This window comes from Teleopsis dalmanni, chromosome 2 (assembly GCF_002237135.1).
Source record: "Teleopsis dalmanni isolate 2A chromosome 2, ASM223713v2, whole genome shotgun sequence".
Classification (NCBI taxonomy): domain Eukaryota; kingdom Metazoa; phylum Arthropoda; class Insecta; order Diptera; family Diopsidae; genus Teleopsis; species Teleopsis dalmanni.
Window position 1 is genome coordinate 108867262 of NC_051847.1, and position 24796 is coordinate 108892057.

The 24796-nt window shown below is 34.9% G+C and overlaps 3 protein-coding genes across 3 annotated transcripts; 1 reads left to right on the forward strand and 2 right to left on the reverse strand.

Moving 5' to 3' along the window:
• The first annotated feature begins 1197 nt into the window (after positions 1 to 1197).
• LOC119675406 (piggyBac transposable element-derived protein 4-like) lies at positions 1198 to 2325 on the forward strand. Its single transcript, XM_038086604.1, has 2 exons — positions 1198 to 1738; positions 1805 to 2325. Exons 1-2 carry the CDS (start codon positions 1198 to 1200, stop codon positions 2323 to 2325), a joined length of 1062 nt encoding a protein of 353 aa, XP_037942532.1.
• A 12915-nt stretch (positions 2326 to 15240) lies between these two features.
• Positions 15241 to 16524, reverse strand: LOC119675407. Its single transcript, XM_038086605.1, has one exon. It carries the CDS (start codon positions 16522 to 16524, stop codon positions 15241 to 15243), a length of 1284 nt encoding a protein of 427 aa, XP_037942533.1.
• Positions 16525 to 16578: 54 nt separating this feature from the next.
• On the reverse strand, positions 16579 to 23990 carry LOC119675408. The gene is made up of 3 exons (XM_038086606.1): positions 23582 to 23990; positions 18739 to 20756; positions 16579 to 18606 (listed from the first exon to the last, which is right to left on the reverse strand). Exons 1-3 carry the CDS (start codon positions 23988 to 23990, stop codon positions 16579 to 16581), a joined length of 4455 nt encoding a protein of 1484 aa, XP_037942534.1.
• Between the last annotated feature and the right edge of the window lie 806 nt (positions 23991 to 24796).

Below are 24796 nucleotides of genomic sequence, written 5' to 3' on the forward strand. Positions count from 1 at the left end.
TTTATTAAAATAATAATTTAATAATATATTATAATTTATAAACATTATATATTTATATATTTATTACATATTTAACAAAAAAAATTTAATTGGATTCACTGTAGACGTGAAATGTCGTGAAAATTCGGCGAATTTTAATTTCAGAACTATGCATTCTATGCCAGTATTCTTACTAACTTCCTAAAAACAGGTGTTTCCCACTATTTTACTACGAGCAAAATTCGGCGAATTTTAATTTCAGAACTATGCATTCTATGCCAGTATTCTTACTAACTTCCTAAAAACAGGTGTTTCCCACGATTTTACTACGAGCAAAATTCGGCGAATTTTAATTTCAGAACTATGCATTCTATGCCAGTATTCTTACTAACTTCCTAAAATCAGGTGTTTCCCACGATTTTACTACGAGCAAAATTCGGCGAATTTTAATTTCAGAGCTATGCATTCTATGCCAGTATTCTTACTAATTTCCTAAAATCAGGTGTTTCCCACGATTTTACTACGAGCAAAATTCGGCGAATTTTAATTTCAGAACTACGCATTCTATGCCAGTATTCTTACTAACTTCCTAAAATAAGGAAGATTTTACTACGAGCAAAATTCGGCGAATTTTAATTTCAAAACTAGGCATTCTATGCCAGTATTCTTACTAATTTCCTAAAATCAGGTGTTTCCCAAGATTTTAATATGAGCAAAATGCGTATATTTGTTAAATTTAAATGCAACGTGAGAATCGTTTTTTCAAATGGTACTTTGTTTACTTCAAAAATATTTTTTGCTGTTACCTGCAATGGAATGAATTTTATATAAAAGGAAACCAAATTATAGTTTCGATCTATTTGAAACGTAGTCTCAGTGGTGGTTGCAGCAAACTTCTTCGAAACATTTGTTTTTACTAAAATTTATTATTTTAAAAATGAATGATGAAATTGAGTTGCTTTATAACACGCAAAACCTCAGTGATGAGTTCGACCCCTCATTTTATAATCGCCTAGCAGCAGCTTTAGCTAACGATATGGAATTAGAGGAAGCTATAGAGGAGCATGAAGAAGTAGATCAGTTTCCCAATGATGAAGCAGATAATGATTCAGATTTCATACCAAATGAGGACGATGCATCTGATATTGAAGACGTATTAATTATCGAACTAAATGAACTGAATTGAATGCTGGTGTTCGCATACGACAACACAATATTATGCCCTTCCGAACAGGACCTAAAGAAAAAAACTCCATTCCACTTGAGGTATTTAAGAAATTTTTCACATCAAACATTATCCAAGTCATTATTACCGAAACGAATCGTTATGGAAGAGATTTAGTTAATAAATGGAAGGTGGATAATCCCAATAAAGTACAAAAAGTTTGGAGTGATGTTACTGAAGCTGAGATAGATGCATTTATAGCGATACTATTGGCGGCTGGTGTTTCCCACAATAACAAGCAAAAGTCCAGCGTTTTGTGGCATACAGACGGTTTGCCCATATTTAGAGCGGCTATGTCTTTTAAGCGTTTTCGAATAATAACACGATTTATTCGGTTCGACAATGGAAGGACACGCGAGTTTCGTTTGGAAAGTGATAGAGCTGCGCCAATTCGTGACATATGGAATTTTCTTAATGACAATCTTGCCAAGAATTACAGCCCGCATGAAAACATCACAATTGATGAGCAACTGTTCCCCTATCGTGGCAAAACAAAATTCACGCAATATATACCATCGAAACCAGCCAAATATGGTATTAAAATTTGGTGGGCCTGTGATTCTAAAACAAAATACCCTTTATAGGGAAAATTGTATACAGGCCGGGAAGTCGGAGCTACACGTGAAATAAATCAAGGCGAAAATGTTATGCTACAACTCTCAAAAGCATACACAAATAGCGGCCGTACCATCATCGCAGACAACTACTTTACAACATTGGCAGGAGTTAAACGTTTGGCTCAAATTGGTTTAGCATTCGTTGGAGCTATTCGTTCCAATAAGAGATGTATACCAGATGAAATGAAAAGGAATCCTCAACGTGCAGTTTTATCAAGCTGCTTCGGATTTCACGAAGACTTGGTTTCAATTTGCAGCTATGTGCCAAAAAAGAACAAGTGTGTCAATTTACTTTCTACAGTACACTACACCAAAACTTGTGAAGGAGCAGCTATGAAGCCTGAAGCAATTTTGTATTATAATGCGAATAAAGCAGGCGTTGATTGCATGGATCAAATGATGTCTCATTTTACGACCAAACGTCAAACGAGAAGATGGACTTTAGCTTTTTTCTGCAATATGATAAATGTTGCAGCATTGGCTGCATTTTGCATGCTTTGTTGATGGAAATAAAAAATTGGATGCCAGACGGAATTTCCTAGTCACGCTATCAAATACCTTGGCCCTTCCAAATATTCAAAGGCGAATGCAAAATGTCTACATCACCAAACAGTTCATCACACGTTCGGCCATGGAATCGTTTTTCGGTAAACAATTACATTTTACACCTCAAGTAGTGACTGGCGTTAGTGGGGCAGATACCCTCGAGAAGAAGAAAAATTGCAACATTTGTTCAAAAGGTGAAAAACTATCCCGAAAAACCCGTTTCTTTTGCATCAAATGTTCAAATCCAGTTTGTCAACAACATTCTAAAGTTGAATATATATGTTTTAATTGTTGAAATAATAGCTAAATAAATGTATATTAGTTTTTGTTTAATTTATATTATTTATTTTAATAAAATAATAAAATGTTACTTCATACAAATGTCACTTTTTTTATTTTTTCGATATTTTTATTAGCAAAAATGTAATAAAATATGAAAATTAATAAAAATCCAAGCTAAAAACAATTTAAAATATATAAATACATCGCATATTAATGCAATACCTCTGTTATGATCTATATCTAGTCTGATACAGATTTTAGCTAATCCGGCACTTGAACCAGCTTAGCTTTACTCTTTATGTTATCCTCCGTACCTAGTCTGATACGGATTCACTAATCCGGCACTTTAACCAGCTTAGTAATTCATTTACGCAATCCGGCACATGAACCAGTTACGTAATTTATAAATGGCTATATATATATGTGAATATATATATATAGGTATTTATTTATTTAATTTATTATTTATTGATTTTCAAATTCGGCACATAAACCGACTTTGCTCAAGGTTCTTTTAGGCACTTAAACCAAAAGAAAACACTTGGTTGAATTCAGGGTTTGAAATTGAATTAGATGTTTATTAAAAATGTTGTGCTTTTATACAAAATTCTTACCACTAAGCTTATTGTGAAGGAGGAAATGCACCTAGTTCCCACGATTTGTTATCCGATGGACTTTGAACATTCAAGGTCAAGGGCATTCGTGGGAAATATGTGCATTACCTATGTTTATACTATTTAATGCAACCAGCAAGCTGATATACGTATTTTGCCATATATCAACCTGCTTCACAAATTTGGTGACTTAAATCTGTTATCACTGAAGCCATGCGCCAACTCATATTGCACCTGTGGGAACAACAGAATTGTCGCAGCGGCTTGCCTATTGCTGCAACTCACAACGAACACACGATAAAAGAAAATGAACATAATGCTTATCAACCTTGCACAGTGGCGTGTGAAGATGATCATGTTACGTCTGGCACGCTGCTAGCGTGCGAATATTTAGTTGTGAGAGCCAGCAACATTGCTAAAAATATTTGATAACACAAATAAAACCAACAACAAAAACAACATAAGAAGCTAATTTAAAGTACTTATGTATACATATAATTAATATAATAATAATAATGCAATTACAATAATTGATACAATTGATTTTTATAATAAAGTTAATATAAAACTTAACAACCTCATTAAAGTACTCAGTATTTACGTACAAATGCATGAAAACGCATAAGGGTCTGGCCAGACCCATGAGTACCGTACGTGACTATCGAAACATGTGCCCATCGGAGTGTTAATCAATTCAAAATTTTCTGTATGGTTTTGAACTTTCTTCGGCGTAGTTTTAATTGTATTATGATATCTATCATTATAACTGTTTACAGCTAACTGCAGGATTCTTCTAGGATTAAGATCTGTATGTTCACTTCTAATTATTCTAAACTTTTCTGCTATCGAATTATGAAATCGTTCTACGTCTGCTTTCCCGTGTGGCTATTTGGTTTTGTCAAATGGATTTCAATATCTTCTTTTCTTAAGAATTCTATAATTTGTAAGGCGTTAAATTCGTTATCGGCAATAACCTTTTTAGGTTTTCCTATTCTAACAAAATGTTCTTCTAGGATTTCAACTAGTGTACCTGAATTTCTATCTATCAGATAATATGCATAGCCAAATCTAGAAAATTTATCGAGAATTGTTAAAAAATTATTTTTCATTATTGTGTACGTATCAATGTGAATAATATCGTTAATGGTATCTGGCGTCTGGGTTATTTTAAATTTGTCCTTAATCGGATTTCTATCATATTTTACTCTTTGACAGGTTTCACAATTGTTAATAATTCTGACTATAATTTCGAATAGTTTGGGAAAATAGATTTTATCTTTTAGATTCTGATACGTTTCCTAAATTCCTGAATGTTGACTTTCTCTGGTATGATATATTGACACTTGTTTTATAGCTTCATCTTCATTGGCTATATCTAAGGCTCTTTTTGTACATTTCACGAACTGAATTTGTTTGGCATCGGAGTACAGATCAATCATTTTGTTCTGTAATATATTGTACTTAGAGTCACTTAATAATGAGTGTATACCAATTTTACCACTTTTAACATATTTTTTCAATATCATTTCCGAATTGCTTAATTCGTACTCACTTATGTATACTATTGTTTTCTTATATTTAATCTCACTTTCTCGTATTTTGTCATTAGTAAGTGTAATTTGGATTTTATATTTATTTACAATTTCATCCTTAATTCCGATATGGTGGTTTAAATTTTCCTCCGCTGAATGAATGATTCCTATCGTATTCGCGTTGTTTTCTAAGCTAGCTACATCTTCTTTTATGTTATTAAAGTAAACTGTCTCCGTTTCAACTTTATCTTCTTGACATTCAGATATCCTATTTTCAACTCTAGACAAAAAATCTGCTACTTTATTTTGCTTGCCTTTGATGTAATCTATCTCATAATCATATTCTCCTAGTTTCAATAACCATCTTTGATTTCTTGGTGATACATCTCTGCCTTTATATTTAATTAATAAATAATTAATAGGGAGATGATGGGTAAATATCTTAAACTTCCTACCATACAAATAGGGCTTAAAATACGTCACTGACCAAACTATGGCTAAAAACTCCTTATCTGTTGCCGAATATTTTTTTTCATGTTTATTTAATGTACGTGATGCATAGCATACTGGATGTCCGCTTTGCTATAATACTGCTCCCACGGCGTAATTTGATGCATCTGTTGTCAAGGTAAATGTTTTGCTAAAATCTGGGAATTTCAAAACTGGATGTTTGCTTATAATTTCTTTCAACTTCTCAAATGCATTTATGTAATTGGAATCATTTTTATTAATTTCCGCTTCTTTCTTTAAATATTTTGTAATAGGCTGTGCTATTTTAGCATAATTCTTTATAAATTTTCGATAGAATCCTGTTAAACCTAAAAAACTTTTAATTTGTTTAGTGGTAGTAGGAATTTTTAATTTTTGTATAACTTCGACTTTATTAGAATTTGGCTTTAACCCGTCTTCGGTTATTACATGACCTAAGAACTCAGTCTGTTTCTTCATAAAATTACATTTGTCTACCTGAATTTTTAATTTATGTCTTCGTAATATTCTAAATATGTCTTCAATATTTTTAATATGCTCTTGTAACGATGTACTAAATACCAATATATCATCTAGATATACTACGCAAGTTTTATTTATGTAGTCCCGTAAAATATCGTTCATTAAACGCTGGAAAGTAGCTGGGGCATTTTTTAATCCTAATGGCATCCTAATATATTCATATAAGCCAAAAGGTGTTACGAATGCTGTTTTTGATCTGTCTTTTTCTTTAACCAGTATCTGATGATATCCTTTAGCTAGATCAATGGTTGTGAAATACTGAGCATTACCTAGTTTTCCTAGTATGTTTTCTATATTTGGCAATGGATATTTATCATCTAGAGTTATTGCATTCAGTTTTCGATAATCTACTACAATTCTATATTTTATTATTTCTGAATTATCTATTTTTTTTGGAATCACTATAATTGGACTCGAATATCTTGAACAACTTTTTCTAGCTATTCCTTGCCCTACCATTTCTTCTATTTGTCTTTTAACTTCTATTTCATGTTGAGGTGGGTATCTATATAGTTTTGCATTTATTTGTTGCTCTGTACTAGTTTTTATTTCATGTTCTATACTTGGCGTTGAAGTCAGCGTTTCCCCTTCTTTAAAAAATAATTCTGAATACCTTCTTATTAAAACATTTATAGCTTGTGCTTCTTCTTTATTTAAATGTTTCGTTTCTATTTTATTTAGTGGATCTGGTACTGCTTCTAACACTTCTGCTACTGGTTGTGAATATGCTTCAAATGAAATTAACTGATTATTTATCATTATACTACCTTTTTCTAAATCTATTTTAGATTTTAATGCATGTAAAATATCTTTACCAATGATAAAACTATAAGTCTAGCCTGCTGGAAATGGTACGGCCTTCCATCTAATTCTTCCCATATCACTCATTTTAAACTCATTAGTTATGGCTGTATGAATTTCTTGATTGAATATTGCTGTATTGTTTATTGTTGAATATTTTATAGTTGATATAGTTATTTTTGGAAACTCATTTAATTTAGAATCTACTAAACTCACTCCCAGTGCACCTGTATCCCAGTGCAATGCATTATATGAACTTTTTTGAAACGTTATTTTATTATTGGCATTATGTTGTCCGAGGCTAGTTTATAAAAAACTCGTTATTAATTTCCATTTTACTTTGTTCTACATTATCAACATCCATTGGTTGATTTTGGGTTTTATTATTATTGTTCTGATTTTTCTGTCCAAAACTATTATTTCTACTAAACTGACTAGATTGATACTGATTATTGCTATCGTATTTTCGGTTTTGAATTTGGCCATTGCTATAATTCTGATTATTATTTTGTCTTTGATTTCCATAATATGGATTAAACTTATTGACACGAAAGTCAGCATTATTTTGTCACTTGTCACTTTTACTTTTACTATTGCGACTTAATCTAAATTCATTCTTAATACAATAATTTTCATAATTAATATAAATCATTTTATCAATCATACCGTTAAAAGTTGTGACTTCCTGTAATGCATATAGGAGAGTTCCTTGCACCATTCTTTTTACAACGTTGATAAGCATACTCTCTACGTAACTTAAATCTATATCTGGTCTATTACTGTAGAAGGATCTAAGTTCATCTGCTTTAGTTTTAAGCGCTTGGACTTTTTCGACTAGCTCGTTTACACTATTCGCTTTTGATTGTTGAATGCGATTAAGCAGCTCCCCTGGTTCTATGTCAGGTTTGAACTGTCTTCTTAACGCTGTTTTTATTATTTCCCAGTTTTCGTAATTATGTATATGTTGTACTGCTGCCTTAGCTGGACCCAGAATTTTTTCCAAAAATATAGATGACACTGCAAACTTTTTCAACTCGATGTCTCCTATTCTCTCCAAGTAAAACTCCATGCTTTGAATAAATGCAGCTACAGAGACTGTACCACTGCCGGTGAAGATTGACAGATGTTTTATTTCCGCTAATATACGCTCTCTTTGTTTAGATATCGTAATCCACGGTTCGCTATTGTTTTGTAACATCGCTTGAATGGCTTGCTGCGTAGCCAACATCGCTTTTTGGAGCTGATCCATGGTGCTGTTTCCCTGGATATTGTTATTATTTGACTCCGTCATTGCTTGATTTTTTTTTCTCAGCTTCTGTATATTTTCTTGTTGTTACTAATTTCACAACACTTAGTAAATATTGTTATCAAAATTTTTTTTTCGATAACTTATAACTATGTTTTATTGTTCGGATTCCTGATTAGCTATTAATTTAAATCAGCTTTTCTTGTTGGTTCCGTTTTTTTTCATTTATGTTCTATTCTTATTTATTTTAATTGAGAGGTTTTTAACTTTTATACGTTAAAAACTGCTGCACTCACATTTTATTTTCTTCTTTATATAGATTCTTTTGCGGATTAATTAAAAAATATTTTATTTTTCTTTTTAATCCTACCGCAACTGCGCCACTTTTATTTATTTTAATTAAAATAAATATTTTTAATAATACAAAATAAAACTGTTATTCTTTATGAGTTCATTTTTATTTATTTGTATTTAAATAAATATTTTTAATAACACAAAATAAAACTGTTATTTTTTATGAGTTCATTTTTATTTATTTGTATTTAAATAAATATTTCTTATTACTTAGAAAAACTGCACCGCTCTTGTTGCTTGTCTTAACAGAACTCAATTCATTTTATTCTTAAAATTAAAATACAATGAATTGGTATGTTCAATCCATGTCATCAGATTTTGGCTGATAATTTACACAAAGAGAGCCTAAATAAAGAGAATTTGTAGTTTTTATATAACTCGCTCGCATCATATCTTACATTGATAGGAGTAAACGAAATTAAAAGCAAAAACATTGAAATATAAAGACATGTAATATGCCTCTGTTAAAAAAAATCATGAATTCTGAAAAGGTACACGCAATGGGAAAAACATGTCTGTTCAAACATATAAACAATCGAACTTATTATTTTATGTATTATCAATGCTATTTTGTCAGCAATCAAACCAATAGCGAATATGTTGTATTTTGCTTGGACAAAATCATATAGAATAAACTCTAATATCAGAGCAAATGCACACATAGCTTCTAGCTCATGCGTATGTAAGTTTCTTGGTAAATTTTTTCTACTCTTCTTTTTATTGCACACTTACTAAATATATATAGGAATGGGTAGGTGAGACAATATTTTTGAATGTGATGCATGGATTTTGTTTGTTTGCTTTTTTTTTTCTTAAAATATATGACTGGCTTCGTGTGCATGAAATACACAAGTCTTCCAAATTATTTAAAATTTGATTTTTGCTGAAATTTTATACTAGCTTCATACTAAAATATGATATTTGCCTATGAAATGATGGAAAACACCGGATTAGCGCAACCACAGTTGTTATTAGTGTAAATGCTCTTAATATGTTTGGCTGTCAATGCACAATGTTTTTGCGAAGTTTCGTTGCATTTCTGCAAAAAACAGCCCAGATAACGGTACTTTTATTATAAAGAGTAGCAAAACAAGTGATCAAAAGTCTACAAGCACTTGGTATTTCTTCAGTTCTAAGGCGAGTTCAATGTTAATTTGTAAAAATTTGGATTGCGTCTTATTGTGTTTGTGGTAATTAATTATAAAACTGCAAAAAATTGTATTCTGGTTAAAATGTTTACTACAGACTGGCAATGGTGTCTCACCGGAAAGAAATAAGCGTCGTAGAAAGAAAAATCATCATAAAATTTTGGGAGGAAGAGAAGCCGAACCGTGATCAGAAATTGGAAAACTACCGGAATTATCACGTTAAAAACGCGTTCTGGACACCTATCGAAATTCACTCACCATGAAATCCACTTAATATTAAATTCAGTAAACAAAAATCAACGTTTGACGGCATTGGAAATTGTACGTAATGTACAGGAAAGATTTGCAAAAAATATTTTGTGGTTAATGCACGCAGAATTTTGAAATGGGCCGGTCTTCATGGTAGAATAGCACGAAGGATGTCTTACATATCTTTAATTAATCGAAACAAGCGCATTACTTTTTAAAATAAATATGTAGGTATGCCGGAGGAGTTTTAAAATAATGTTCATAACTCCGACGAATCCAATTTCTGTGTTTCTAGCATTCAAGGATGTAAATTAGTATGGCGTAAGCGAGGTGAAGCATACAATAAATAAAGTCTTTTCCCAACTGTAAAATATGAAGATGGTGCACTGGTGCTCTGGGGTTGTATGGCAGCTAAAGGCACGGGAAATGTTGAGTTTGTGGAAACAACAATGAATAGAGATATTTATCTAAATATTTTGAGGAGTTATAACTAATTAAAACACATTTTTTTGTCATAATCTGTTTTTATTCATCAACATAGTCTCATATTTTAGGGAGATACAATCATTCCAAAGCTTTTGCAATCTTTCGATACCGCCTTTGTAAAACGATTTTTTTTTGCCTTCAAAATAGGCGTTAGTTTCGGCGATTACTTCATCATTTGAGCCAAATCTCTTACCACGCAGCATCTTTTTGAGGTCTGCGAAGAGCCAGTAGTCGCTGGCGGCCAGATCTGGAGAATACGATGGGTGCGGCAGCAATTCGTAGCTCAATTCGTTCAATTTTGCCATTGTTTTCATCGACTTGTGATACGGTGCATTGTCTTGGTGGAACAAAACTGTTTTCTTCGCCATATGAGGCCGTTTCTTTGCGATTTCGTGTTTCAAACGCTCCAAAAACGCTGTTGATGGTCTTCCCCTTCTGGAGATAGTCGATGAATATTATTCCATGCGCATCCCAATATACAAACGCCATAACCTTGCCAGCCAACTGCTGCGTCTTTGGTCGCTTTGGGTGGCTTTCACCGGCTGCATGCCACTCAGCAGACTGCCGATTTGACTCTGGAGTGAAATGGTGGATCCATGTTTCATCCATCGTGATGTACCGACGCAAAAACTCCGACTTATTGCGCGCAAACATGTCCAAACAGCTCTTTTAATCATCGATTCGTTGTTGTTTTTGCTCAGGTGTGAGCAAACGCGGCACCCATTTGGAAAACACCTTTTTTATACCCAAATGTTCGTGTATTATGGTGTGTACACTGCCTGCTGATATCTGTAGAATGTCAGCAATCTCCCTCACTTTCACTTTACGGTCGGACATAATGATTTGCAGTGTTTTTTCAACGTTTTCCGGAATAACAGCGTCATTTGGCCGTCCAGTAGATGGAATGTCATCGGTGTCTGTACGACCACGTTTGAATTCGGCATACCAATAACAAATGCTTCTTTTTGATTGAGCAGAGTCCGAATAATGTTTTTCAAGCCATTCCTGACATTAAACAGTATTTGGAAAACACCTTTTTTATACCTTTTTTCCATTAAAAAACAATGATAAATCAGCACACGGAATTGCTTTGAATTTATTTTTTTTTTGAAAACTCAAAAGAAGCGTCACTTAAAGCACTGTAATTTGTAAACAAATGATCGGATTAACATATGATTTTGACAGTAAGCCTAAAAAGGTTGCCACTTTCGAAAAAAAATATTTATTTAGTATTAGTGCCGCCATCTATGTGTCAATCACACACATTATTGAACGAAGTGTTATTGACAAATTGGGACTAACAGATGGATTTTACTTTCAACAGGACAATGATCCTAAACATACAGCATAAATTGTGCGTCTTTGGTTGTTATATAACGCTCCAAAACTACTGAATATGCCTCCACAATCACCGATTTTGTGTAGTGCCTGCTTGTAGACTTACGACTCTGACTGTACATACATTCATACACATGTATCAACAACAAACATCAACAACAAATATAAAATCGTATTTCCATTGTATACTTCTGCATCACCCAAATGACATTGAATAGCACTTGTTTTTGCGATTTCTTAGCATTACTTTTGTAACGACACTTTTGGGTGACGTTCAAAATTTTTAGTTTTGCTGGGGTATCCTCAGCCGTCGTCCAGAGTCGAGACAATTTATTTATAGTTTCGCTGAGACGTTGTTTTAGAAGGAAAAAAAAACGTTGTTTTATATATATATAAATTATATATATCTTTATTTATTCCATAAAAAAACTTATGATCTAACAAAGTTTAATTAACCAAATTCCAAATAAATTATTTAGCCTATAATAAGTGATTATTCCTTGAAAAAAAAACATTCCTTTTGCTTTTTAATAATAATCAAAAAAAAATATATGTTGACGCCAGAATTTCCTTTCTCAATATATTACTTGTAAAAAAAAAATTTTTTTTGGCAACCACAGTGTGACTTCCTGAGCCCCTCCTCTGTTGTTAAAACAAAACGTTTACTCCGTGCTGTGAAATAAAACTATTTGACCCAATGAGCCAGGTTAAAAAAATATAGTACACATAAGACGAGGAATAAAATTTCAAACTACGTTTGACTCAAAGAGCCAGGTTTTTGGCACAATGTGCCAGATGACCAATAGGCCAGTGTACTCGTTTTGGAAAAGTAAAATTTCAAGTATTTGGTAAAATTTACCAGAAGGCTCAATGAGCCAGAGTACTTGTTCTTTTACTTGTCGAAAACCAAGTCCGCGATTATATGAAATGTGCCTCCTTTTATATCGAGCATACCGGAGCTTTTTGGTGTAGCGTACCGGTAATCATTGCTGTACTTGACTTCGCCGTGAAGTTGAACTTTGTGTTCTACTGTTTTCCTTTTCTTCTACTTCGCCGTGATTTTTTTAGTTCTTTTACTACGCGCCGTGTTTTGTGTGTGTTTTTCTTAAAATTAGTGAAAATAATTAATAATTTTAAACCAAGGTAAAAATTATTTATATTGTGGATTCAATAATATTTAACCCCAAATGTGAAGTTATAATTAAACAAATTAGAAATAAAAAAAACTAGTGTTGATGTGCTTAGTTGGTGCCGGAGTTTTTTTTTTGTTTTGTTTTGTTTTGTTTATGTGTATAAAATAAATTTGTACAACCAAGAATGTTGAAATTATTTTGTGTTTGTTGTTCTTTTCTCTTTTTATTTATAAATTTGTTTCAAATAGATATTTGTTAAAAAATTAAACGTGTTTTATAATAATAAACAATTTAAAACAAAAATAAAAATTTTATTGCATTTTTTTTTATTAGCATCTGCACATTGCATATATCAATGCCCGCGGCACGTTGGCTTCGAGGATCGCAGGTAATGTCCATGATATGTTGAATAACATTTTAATTCAATTTTATGTTTTTTTTCAGCTAAGTCTACTTCAGTTATTTTCACGTGAGTTATTAAATATATTAGGTGTAGCGGTGGCAGTTATTTAACATACAAACTGTATTTTTCTCTTCTTCTAGCTACTATGTAACACAAAAATTTATCGTAAAAATTTATGTCGTTACACTTTCCAGAGTCGAATAGTAAACAGCAAATAACATTACCGTGAAATGTAATGTGTTTATACTGTTTCTAATGTTGGTTTGCTTTTTCGTGATTTTCCAACAGGTTGAATATCGCTGATATCCATGATAATATAAGTATAGATATTTCCCATAGAAAAAATATATACATTATATAAAGTACATTAATGTATATATTTCAGGAAGAATATATTTTTTGCTATATTTCTATATATTCATGGAAATATATTTAAATAAATTATTGTAAATAGAATTTATTGTAAGTAATAATTATTGTAAATAGATCGTAAATAGTTCGTAAATTATATAAGTTATTATGTAAGATAAGATTTAAGAATAAATGCAATGTTTATAATAAATTAATGTTTTAAACTTTAATAATAAAATATTTTAAAAAACAATTTGGTGTTTATTAATATACTTTATATCATTGCTACTACAGGGCATAGTACTGTACTACTGCCGGTGCTTACTAACCTCATAATAGGCAAACTTCATATATTTGTATGAGATCAGAAAAAAATTTCATCAAAAATCAAATTCATAATAATTTGAAACTATTTGTGAATTGCATGCACACAAATCCATTCATATATTTTAGGAAAAATATACAAACACAAAGACTATGCATTAACTTCAGAAATATTGCTTCACCCAGCAGTTCCTTAGAAGACAATTGTCGCTAGGCACTAGTACACGAAGTAGTCCAAAGGAACTAGTGAAATGACTGGTACGTGGGGATGAGTGCAATCGCCACTTAGAACATAAAAATTTCTCAATACTTTTTTTGCACAAAATTTGATATTGCATTCTTCTATTTTTGAACAAGAGAAAACTAAAACAAATTAGAAACAAAGAAATTCAATCACATATTAGAGTTATTTCTTTTGGAACTAGTGCATATTCTGACCTCTGGTAATGCATCGATTCACCGGTTGAAACGATAATCCACTGCTTGTGCTTGTTGTGTACACACAAGTTGAGAGCACAATAAACTTCGTTCCCTTGTTTTAATATTATGAGTTCTTTGCAATAATGCGTTAAAATGTAAAAACATGCAACAACATTTGCTCTTTAAGATGTAGTAAAATTAGAACCTAGTCTAATTTTGTGGTAAACATTAAACGTGCGTTAATAATAATTTACACAAATTAAATTAATAATTACGTATGTAAACAAATTTTTAGTAAAAAATTATTAATTTTTAATAAATACTTATTAGTTTTTAATAAAAGTAGAAAATAAAATGAGTAGTGTGAGCAACGCGAATTTTATTTAACCCATTAAGTACCAGGCAAGTTCAAACTTTAAATTTTATGGTGAAATTTTCAGAAAGGTCTTATTTTACGTTAAAAATATTCCCTGCAAAATTAAATTTTTTTTTGAAAAGTAGTTGTATGATCACAAGCTGAATCAAAAGTTGAAATGAACTGTTTCCAAGTACTGAACTCTTAAATCCAGTACTTATGTTGACTTATTTGAACTTGAGAACCACTGAGACCTTGAACCCAGTGATTTGAAGATTGTCCTAAATTATCCTAATTACTGAACACTTGAATCCAGTAGTCAGGTCCTTATATGGTGTAAATTTGATACTTGAACCAAATCTACAAGCTATTAGAACGAACAAAAAGAATCGATAACGAATGTGGCTTCTCATCAATAGACTTGTCAAAAATTCAATTGTGCCTTTTATTTAAAATTGATAATTAATTTACAACAAATAAATTAACTAAAATAACCTTGACCATGCATGCCAAACAATGAACTTATTGGAAACTACAAGAGTGCATTTTCTTGCAGACGAAATTTGACGCTTTTGTTTTCATGTGCCAACAGAAGCGTATGACGTATTTTGGGCATTGTATTGACAAAGCTATTTTTTACACCAAATATATTTAACACAATTATTACAATACAAATAAAAATAACAAATTATTCATACAAAATTAATAAAAACAAAATATTCATATATAATAATATAATATAATATAAACAAATATTCAACATTCTCCCCCGCGTTGAACAACCGTTCAACAATATGAGCCTCTAGCTGACAGATAGTCAGTCCGACTATATGTTGATAACGAATTCTCGTGACTGTCGACGTGGCATGGGTATAGGTGTCGTGCGATGGAATTCATCGGATGGAATTTCAACATGTTTTTTCTGCAATTTCTTCTTCATCATGATTATGATTAATATCAGCCCTATAACGAGTGCAGCGTAAGCTATGGTGAAGCTGTGGTACTTGTGTGACTGAAATTGATTTGGAAGATCATTTCTCTGGTATGACTGTAACACCTTCTGCAATACTGTGAGTTCTTTAAGCTGTTGATCGTATTGGTTGTTGCGTACCGTTGACAGTGTACTGTTGCCGCTGTAAGCATCTGATGTCTTCATAGAGGGTTGTAGCCTTAATTCGGAGATTGTACCAAGACTACTGTATGAATATCTTGACGTGCTTGCAATTATTTGTTGTCCTTGCACGGAAACAAAGTTGTGTTTAAGCAGGCAGTCTGGATCGATCGTCAATAAACCTGAACCTTTTAGATTTAGTGGTATGATTTCCTTATTACATACTGCAGTTGCTCGTGAGGATGTTGATGTCGCATAAATCCATTGATTTTTGTGATTCAATGGAATCCAGGTCAGCTTGTTGATAGTGTGTTTCAACCGACAATTTGGTATTGTGTTGTTGTTGAATAGGTTGACCTCACACGCACATACTTCGGAACCAAAATTGTATCGTATGCGGACGTTGGTGCAAAGAAATTCCTCTTCCTTAATGGTCTCACAAAGACTTAATTCGGATTTTATAAGAGGAAAATATTGATCATGCTGCGTATTAATAGCCAAAATAGAACTGCAGGAGTTAATTACCGTCATGGAGTCATTTACCCAGTTCGGGATTGGAATTAGCTGAAACAGTTCAAATCGTTCATGTTCAATCAAGGGTAATGTTATACTAAAAACTGCATGCTGCTGTGTGATTCCACCTTTAACCTTCATTAGTCTGTAAAGGGATATTAACTCATCTTCTGGCATCGGTAATTCTAATGATGGTGATAAATGAAGTTTGATTTGATTAACTTCTTTTTGTAATTGTGTTGGTGTCAAAAACAATGGATTCACTTTTCCATGATGAGTATCAGTTAGAGCATCTATAATGGCAGATTGTATCTTCTGTAGATTATGTGCTACCAGTGTTAATTGAATGGCTTCTGCATTGAAAATTTGATTGAGCCGTAATTGATTTACCTCTCTATTTGTATCTTTTATTAAATTTATCAATGCCTTTATTTCATCGTCAATGTGGTCAAAACCTTCTTGAACTGCTATTTCATCTTTCTTCATTATGTTGATTGTTGAATCAACAACTGATGTTTGATTCTTAAATAACGTCAATAGTTATATTTCATTTTGTTTCACTTCTGTAATTATATTTGACATTCCTTTGACATATTCTGAGTCTAATACTCCAAACAGCGAGTGTGCAATATTGCCTACAAGATCAATTGCTCCTCTTTTGAAGCGATGATCATGAAGTAATTTATCATTGAGTTGTAGTTCGGATTCAATATGTTTAAAGTGATTAACTGTATTCGCACATAATGCGTTTGGTTTCATTTGTTGACAAGCTTGATGTAGCGACATTATTCCTGTGTTTAGAGCTGCTGCTTCCGTCCAGTAAAGACTTAAATCATAATAAACTAGTAGATTCCATTCAGTGGTTGATATAGCAGTTGTGCCCAGATTTTCAAAGTGAATACCCAATTTTGTGCCAAACCTTTTATTGTCAATTGGAGATCCTATTACTATTGGCAATATCAGTAATAGTGTAAGTAATACAGAACAGTACAAATTGGTCGGCAGTTTTCTACGTTTTATCTTGGGCTCTTCATACGACTCTTTTCTATCTTTCATAATTAAATTGTCAGGAGGTACTTCGTGATCAGCTTCAGCCATTGTTGGTTGATCATCTGTATTTACAGGCAGTATAGCTAATCGATGAATTGGGCGTTTAAAAATGCCTGCCGATGTTTTAACATCAGCTACTCGGATATGTCCATCTGTACCCTTGTACACATGTACAATTCGTCCCAAGGGCCACTGCATCACTGGGACGTTATCTTCTTTAATTATAACCATGTCTCCTAACTGTATGTTGGCAGATTGTGTTTTCCATTTGTTACGTTGTTGCAGTTCCATCAAATATTCGTTAGACCAGCGTTTCCAGAAATTATGTTTTAACTGGGAAACTAGGTTCCAACGTGACAATAACGTGTGTTTTTTTGGTTTTAATCGGCTGTCTACATGAGTTGTAAGAGCTTCTCCAATTAATAAGTGTCCTGGAGTTAATGCTGTCAAATCAGTTGGATCATTGGACATTGGAATCAATGGTCGTGCATTTAATATCGCTTCAATTTCCATCACTACTGTTTCGAGTTCTTCATACGTCAATGATGCTGTTGAAACGCTGCGTAGTAACAAATATTTTGCGGACTTTACGGATGCTTCCCATAAACCGCCAAAGTGTGGAGCCCTTGGTGGAATAAAATGAAAGTTTATTCCTGTGGTACTGCAGGCAGAGATTATTGCTTCTTGTCCTTCATTAGAATAAATGCTTTCTTCTAATTCTGCTAACTGGTTTTTGGCGCCTACGAAGTTTGTTGCGTTATCACTGTAAATATTCAAACAACGCCCTCGTCGACTTATAAATCGTTTTAATGCTCCAATGAAAGCATTTGTTGATAAGTCGGTCACTAACTCGAGATGTACCGCCTTTGTAGAAAAGCAACAAAAGACAGCAATATATGCCTTTGTTGGCTTTTTGCCCCTCACCTTGTAGTGGATCCAAAATGGTCCGCAATAATCTACACCAGCATTAATGAAGGGTCTTGCAGGAGTTATTCTTGATTCTGGTAAATTGCCCATAATTTGTTGGCATAGTTGCAGACGTGCTTTGTTACATCGAATGCATCGCTGAACCGTTGCTCGGGCTGTTGATTTACCTTTAATCGGCCAAAAACGTTGTCGGACTATACTCAATAGTGCCTGCGGGCCACAGTGCTTGTTTTCTTCATGGAACATCACGAATAATAATTTTGCCAATGGATCATTGTATGGGATCAGCATTGGGTGTTTAGAATCGTATGGTAATGATGAGGCTTCTAAGCGTCCTCCTACTCTAAGAACATTTGCATTATCAATGAATGGAGATAAACTACTGATTGAACTAGATTTATCAACATGGCCTTGTTTCTTCAGTTGTTTGATTTCTTCATGAAAATCATTACCCTGAATGTGACATATTATAGTTATTAATGCTGCATCCAATTCGTTGGCACTAAGTACTATATGTGTGGCACGTGACTCCTTTGATTTTCTTGCGTTGTTAGTGAATCTAAGAACATATGCTACTATCTTTTGTAACGTCTTAAATGAATTCTTGTGCTAAATCCTGTATATGAAATCTGCGTCATTGCTTTGAGTTGCTACAGCTACAACCTTTTTCTTCTCCAGATCAACTGGAACTTGTAATGATGATGAAAACCTTGGTGGTCATACTTCCTGCCTTCCATGCAAAAAGAACGGTCCTTGAAACCAAAGTGCACATGTTGACAACGCCTTTGCTAAAAGTCCTCTTGATAACACATCAGCTGGGTTGTCCTTTGACCTAACATGTCGCCACTGCTCAGACAGAGTTAATGTTTGAATTCTTGCTACCCTGTTAGCTACAAATGTTTGAAATGATGAAGACTGTGAATTGACCCAAGACAACACAATTTCTGAATCTGTCCACAAAAATACCGGCTGGTCCTTCTCTTGAAGATCGCTTTTCACTCTTGCTGAGAGTTCCGCTGCTAAGACTGCTGCACATAGCTCTAGTCGCGGCAGCGTTTGTTTTTTGAGTGGTGCTACTCTTGACTTTGCACATAATAGTCGCACTATTATTCTACCATCTTTTAAAATTGCTCTGACATATGCTGCAGCACCAAATGCCTTTTCAGATGCGTCAGCAAAAATATGTAGCTGTGTTGATGATGGAACCTCGCCTCTGAAGATATGTCTTGCCACCTGAAGATTTTCAAGAGTACTTAAGTTTTCTCTAAATGTTGACCATGTTGTACAAAGATCTGTAGGAAGTGGTTCATCCCAAGATAATTTCAACTGCCATAAGTGTTGTATGAAAATCTTTGCCTTCACTATTACTGGAGCTAATAACCCAAGTGGGTCGAACAGTCTACCTAAATCAGAACTAACGACTCTCTTCGTGATTATACCTTCCATTTTGACCTTAATTCCAAATAAATCCGCTTTGGGCAACCAAAATAGTCCCAGCGTTTTGATTGACTCGTTATTATCATTAGTAAAATCTAGATTTACCACTTGATGATCTTGAGAAATGTTTTTCAAAAGTTGAGGATGGTTTGCACTCCATTTCCGTAGATAAAACTGATGCTTCTTTAAAATATGGATTAATTGCCTTTGAGCTTCAATAGCCGTAATTAAACTATCTGATCCACCGAGCCCATCGTCAACGTAGAAATTGTCACACAGGATTTGAGCTCCCAATGGATAATTCACCTTGTTTTCTAATGCTATCTTTTGCAGACATCTTGTTGCTAGGTAAGAAGCTGCTCGAGTCCCATATGTTATTGTGTTTAGCTGATAATAATGATTCGTTGAATTTAGACTGCTTCTCCAAATGATAAGTTGATAGCGTCGATCTTCAGGATTTATCAAAACTTGAAGATACATTTTCTCGATATCTGTGGTAAAAACAAACCGTGGTCGCCTAAAACGGAGCAGAATTGAAAAGAGTTCACTTTGAACTGTCGGTCCGTTATACATTAAATCATTCAACGAGTGTCCAGTTTCGGCTGATGCGTCAAACACCACTCGAAGTTTAGTAGTTGTACTATCTGGTTTTAGTATGCAATGATGAGGAATGAAATATCTTGGAGTCAACATGGGATTCAAGTTTACTTCAGTCATGTGACCCACTCGATCATACTCTTCCATAAACTGCACATATTGTTTCCGCAAAACATCATTTTTTCGTAGTCGTCGTTCAAGACTGATGAACCTTCTCCAAGCTGTTTCTTGAGATTCTCCTAACGTCAATGAGTTTTCCAGAAACGGCAACCTTACCACAAAACGTCCTTCTTTATTTGTATGAACGTTCTGAACAAAATGAGATTCGCATAATTTTTCTTCTTTGGATAATGTCCTCTCTGTTGTATTCACGTCATCCATTCGCCATAATCGTTCAATTGCATTTTCTAATGATGAATTATTATCAACAACCTCCGCCCCACCGCCAAAAACTGCACATAAAACGTTTGATGTGTCTGTATTTGATGCAACCTTGCCACTGACAATCCAGCCAAGTGTAGAATTTTGCAAGACTGGAAGCCCAGGAGCAAGCGTTAATTTACCTTTCTTTAACAGACTAAAATAGAACTCCGCACCGAGTAAAATATCAATTTTCCCTTGTTGGAAAAATGTTGGATCTGCTAACTGAATGCTGTTCGGGACTTTCCATTTGGAAATATCGTAGCTGCAACCTGGTTGAGGTGGAACTATATTTGGAAGCACAAACGCTTTGACTTCTGTAGTAAACCTTGAGTTAGGTTAGGTTAGGTTAGGTTATACCGGTGATCCCTAGTGGATCCACTTAGGCCTATTGGCCCATTGTGATGCCGTATATAAATACTAAAAGAAAGTAAAAGAAACCTCAGGGTTTAAAACCACCTAGAACCTTTTGCGAAGCATAAAATGCTATTTAAAGCCCGATCCTGTAACTGGTCCAGGTCTTCAAGGAAGGGGGCCCCTAGAGTACTAAATCGCCGACGTGCAAGAGCTGGACAAAAACACAACAGATGAGATGCGCTCTCATCGTCCTCCCCACAGCTACGACAGATTTGGTTGAAAGGAAGACCTAGTCTTCTACCATGGTTCCCTAGCTTACAGTGCCCTGTAATCAACCCTACCAGAAGACCAATGTCCTTGCGGGACATCTCAATGAGAGTTTTCGATTCCCTTTTATCGGAAAGTGGCCAGATTGCATACAGATGTCTACATATCGTTGAGTCTTCCCATCTTTTATTAAAAGTATTAGCGCAGAAAGAACTCAATATCAGTTTACATGATGTTAGCGATATGCCCAGATAGTCTAGGTGCTCCGAGGATGGTTCTGAAGCACCCTTTTTGGCTAACTCGTCTGCTTTGCAATTTCCGAAAATATCCCTATGGCTGGGAACCCAGATTAGAGAAATATTGAGCTGCGTCGACATTTCGTTTAGAGATGTGTAGCAGTCAAGAACCGTCCTAGATGTAAATTGGACCGTACTCAAGGACTTTAATGCAGCTTGACTGTCTGATAGTATGTATATATTCCTGCCAAATATATCATCTACATTCAAGCAAGCTATAGCTTCCCTGATGGCTACAACTTCCGCCTGAAAGACACTACAATGATCTGGAAGCCTAAAGGAGGAAGATTTGTTCAATTCCTCTGAGAAAACTCCACTACCTACACCACTACTTGTTTTGGATCCGTCAGTGAAGATGGTTACGCCCTCATCTAAGAAGGGGCCACCTGACGTCCATACCTCTCTAGATGGAAACACGACATCAAATTTCCTGTCAAAGTTGAGAGTGGGTGTGATGTAATCAACGTTTTTAGGAGTAAAATTGAAAAGATTTAGAATGGAGGCATGACCATAGTCACTGTCTCTCCATTGTGAGGTAGCTTTTAGTCTTAAAGCAGATGAAGCTGCCATTTGTTTACTAATAATATCCATTGGCAGTAACTGAAGCATCAAATCTAGTGCAATGGATGGTGTGGTGCATAGCGCCCCGCTAATACAGAGTTCAGCTCTACGCTGAATCCTGTTAAGTACTGAGCAGTACGAAGATTTATCAAGAGCTGTCCACCATACCGTAATACCATACATCAATATGGGTCTAATAACAGTTATATATAGCCATTGGGTGATGCGAGGTTGAAGACCCCACTTCTTACCAATAGCTTTCTGACATAGAAGAAGCGCAACATTGGCTTTTCTTGGACGCTCTAGAGTGTTTTTCTTCCAAGTGAGTTTCCTGTCGAAAACTATACCTAAAAATTTGGCTTCCTCCTTCACATGTATCACAGAACCTCGTAGAGAGGGTGGAGAAAGATTCGGGACCGTATGTTTTCTTGTGAAAACTACGATTTCAGTTTTATTGGGATTCACCCCAAGGCCACATTTTTGTGTCCAATTGTTTAGGATATTAAGACCATTTTGTAGAATATCCCTAAGAGTGGTAGTATATTTTCCGGTGACTGTTATCGCAATATCATCCGCATATGCAATAGTTTCGCATCCCTCCGCCTTCAGTTGTATTAGCAGTTCATTCACCACTATGTTCCAAAGGAGAGGGGAGAGTACTCCTCCTTGGGGGGTACCTCTATTTACCCTTCTGCGTGCCGTTGATGAGCCCATCGTTGCTTCAATGAGTCTGCCAGTTAGCAGCTGATTTATAAAGCCAATGAGCGCATCATCAACACCCAGACGCGAGATCGCGCTTACTATTGCACTCGGGAGTATATTGTTAAAGGCCCCTTCAATATCTACAAAAGCAACCATACAAAATTCTTTGAGTTTTATGGATTTTTCTATTCTGTAAGTGAGGGAGTGGAGAGCTGTCTCTGTAGATTTTCCCTTAGTGTAGGCATGCTGGTAGGGGGACCACTGGTTGGGGCTTACAGCACGCCTTACTTCTACGTCTATTATTCTTTCAAGAGCCTTCAACATGAAAGAGGAGAGGCTTATAGGACGGAGTTCATTGGGGTTATGGTGCGAAGTTTTTCCTGCTTTGGGTATAAAAACTACTCTAACCTCCCTCCATTTAATCGGGACATAGTTAAATAAGAAACAATGTCTAAAAATTGCCAAAAGCCGGTTGTGTATTAACTCCCACGAATTCTGGAGCTCAATTGGATGAATACCATCCGGTCCTGGTGATTTGTAGGGTTTAAAACTAAAAATAGCCCATTTGACGATCTGCAGGTTAACCTTAATAGAGTTAACCGGTGAGAGATTAAGGCACTCTGAGGATGCAGCTACCGAAGTAGAAGATCCCGGAAAGGGAGTATCTAGTAGTAATTGTAAAGATTCGCTACTATTATTGCACCATGTCCCGTCAGATTTTTTGAGTAACTCTGGGACAGATGGATTTTTGGATAAGATTTTACGCAGTCTAGAGGTTTCAGAATTGCTATTTATTTCTTGACAGTACGATTGCCAAGTGTCTCTCTTGGACCTACGTAAATTTTTCTTATATTCTTGCAGAGAGGTTTTGTAATTCAGCCAATCACTCTCATTATTATATAGTTTTGCTCTGTTGAAGAGTCTCCTACACTCCTTTCGTAAAAGACCTAGATGCTTATTCCACCAAGGTGGGTTACATTTCCTACTAGGTTGTGTGAGGGGACAAGCATAACTGAAAGCTTCGTTGAGCACTGAGGTGAGATCTTGGACTTGATTGTCTAGATCAAAAGTGTTCCCAGGGGGATCGGAGGAAGTGGTTAAAAGCAGCTCACTTAGAGCTGCATTATAATTCGTCCAGTTTGTGTTTTTAACATTTCTGAAAGTTTTTTGATTGCAGATGTTCGATTCATCTAAGGTTAAGGTGAATTCTAGAATCATATGGTCTGAGAACGAGTGTTGAGTGGACACTTTCCAGTTCTTGACCGATTCGTGAAGCCTAGCAGTAGCAAGAGTGACATCTAACACTTCCTGCCTGTTTTTAGTAATAAAAGTTGGCATATTGCCATCATTGCAGATGAACAGATTGTTACTAAATACAAAATCAAAAAGTAACTCACCTCTTTCATTAGTATTTGAGCTGCCCCAAACCTCATGATGAGCGTTGGCATCGCAACCTATTAGAAGCTCTACCCCGAGTCTCCTGGCGCTGCTTGTTAGCTGTATCAGGACATTCGATGGTATTGTGGCATGGTCATGTGCCAGATATGCAGATACTGCCCATATTTGGCCCCAGGAGCCCTCGATACTTACTGCGGTTTGGTCACCATCACTATATTGCGAAAGTAAGAGAGCATTAAATTTTTTATTAACCACTATGCAGGACCTAGGCTTACCCTTATTTACCGCATAAAATAGGTTGTAGTTATTAGCCCTGATTCCGCATACAAGATCCTTATAAATCCATGGTTCTTGTATCAGGACCATATCAGCCTCGTTGTTGCTGAGGCGTTGCAGTAGACTGGCGGATGCAGCCTTGCTATGATGCAGGTTAATTTGCTGTACCCGCATCTTCAGTATGTGTGGATCCATTTTTTTCCACCACAGTGACATCAAGAGCACTATCCTCCTCAGAGTCATTACTCATTAGGAGTTCCTCTTCATCGAAAAGATAGCGCATGCCTATGCTCTCCTCTGATGTAATTGAGTGAGCTGGCGAAGGAGCAGACACTGAAATGTCCATGCACACAGGTGAGTCTTCAGATGGAATAACCGGACTCACTTCGGTCATGGAAGCAGGCTTAATATTGCCCACTTTCGATAAGGGATCAGCAGTATGTTGAGAAATTGCCGCTGATTCCCGTACA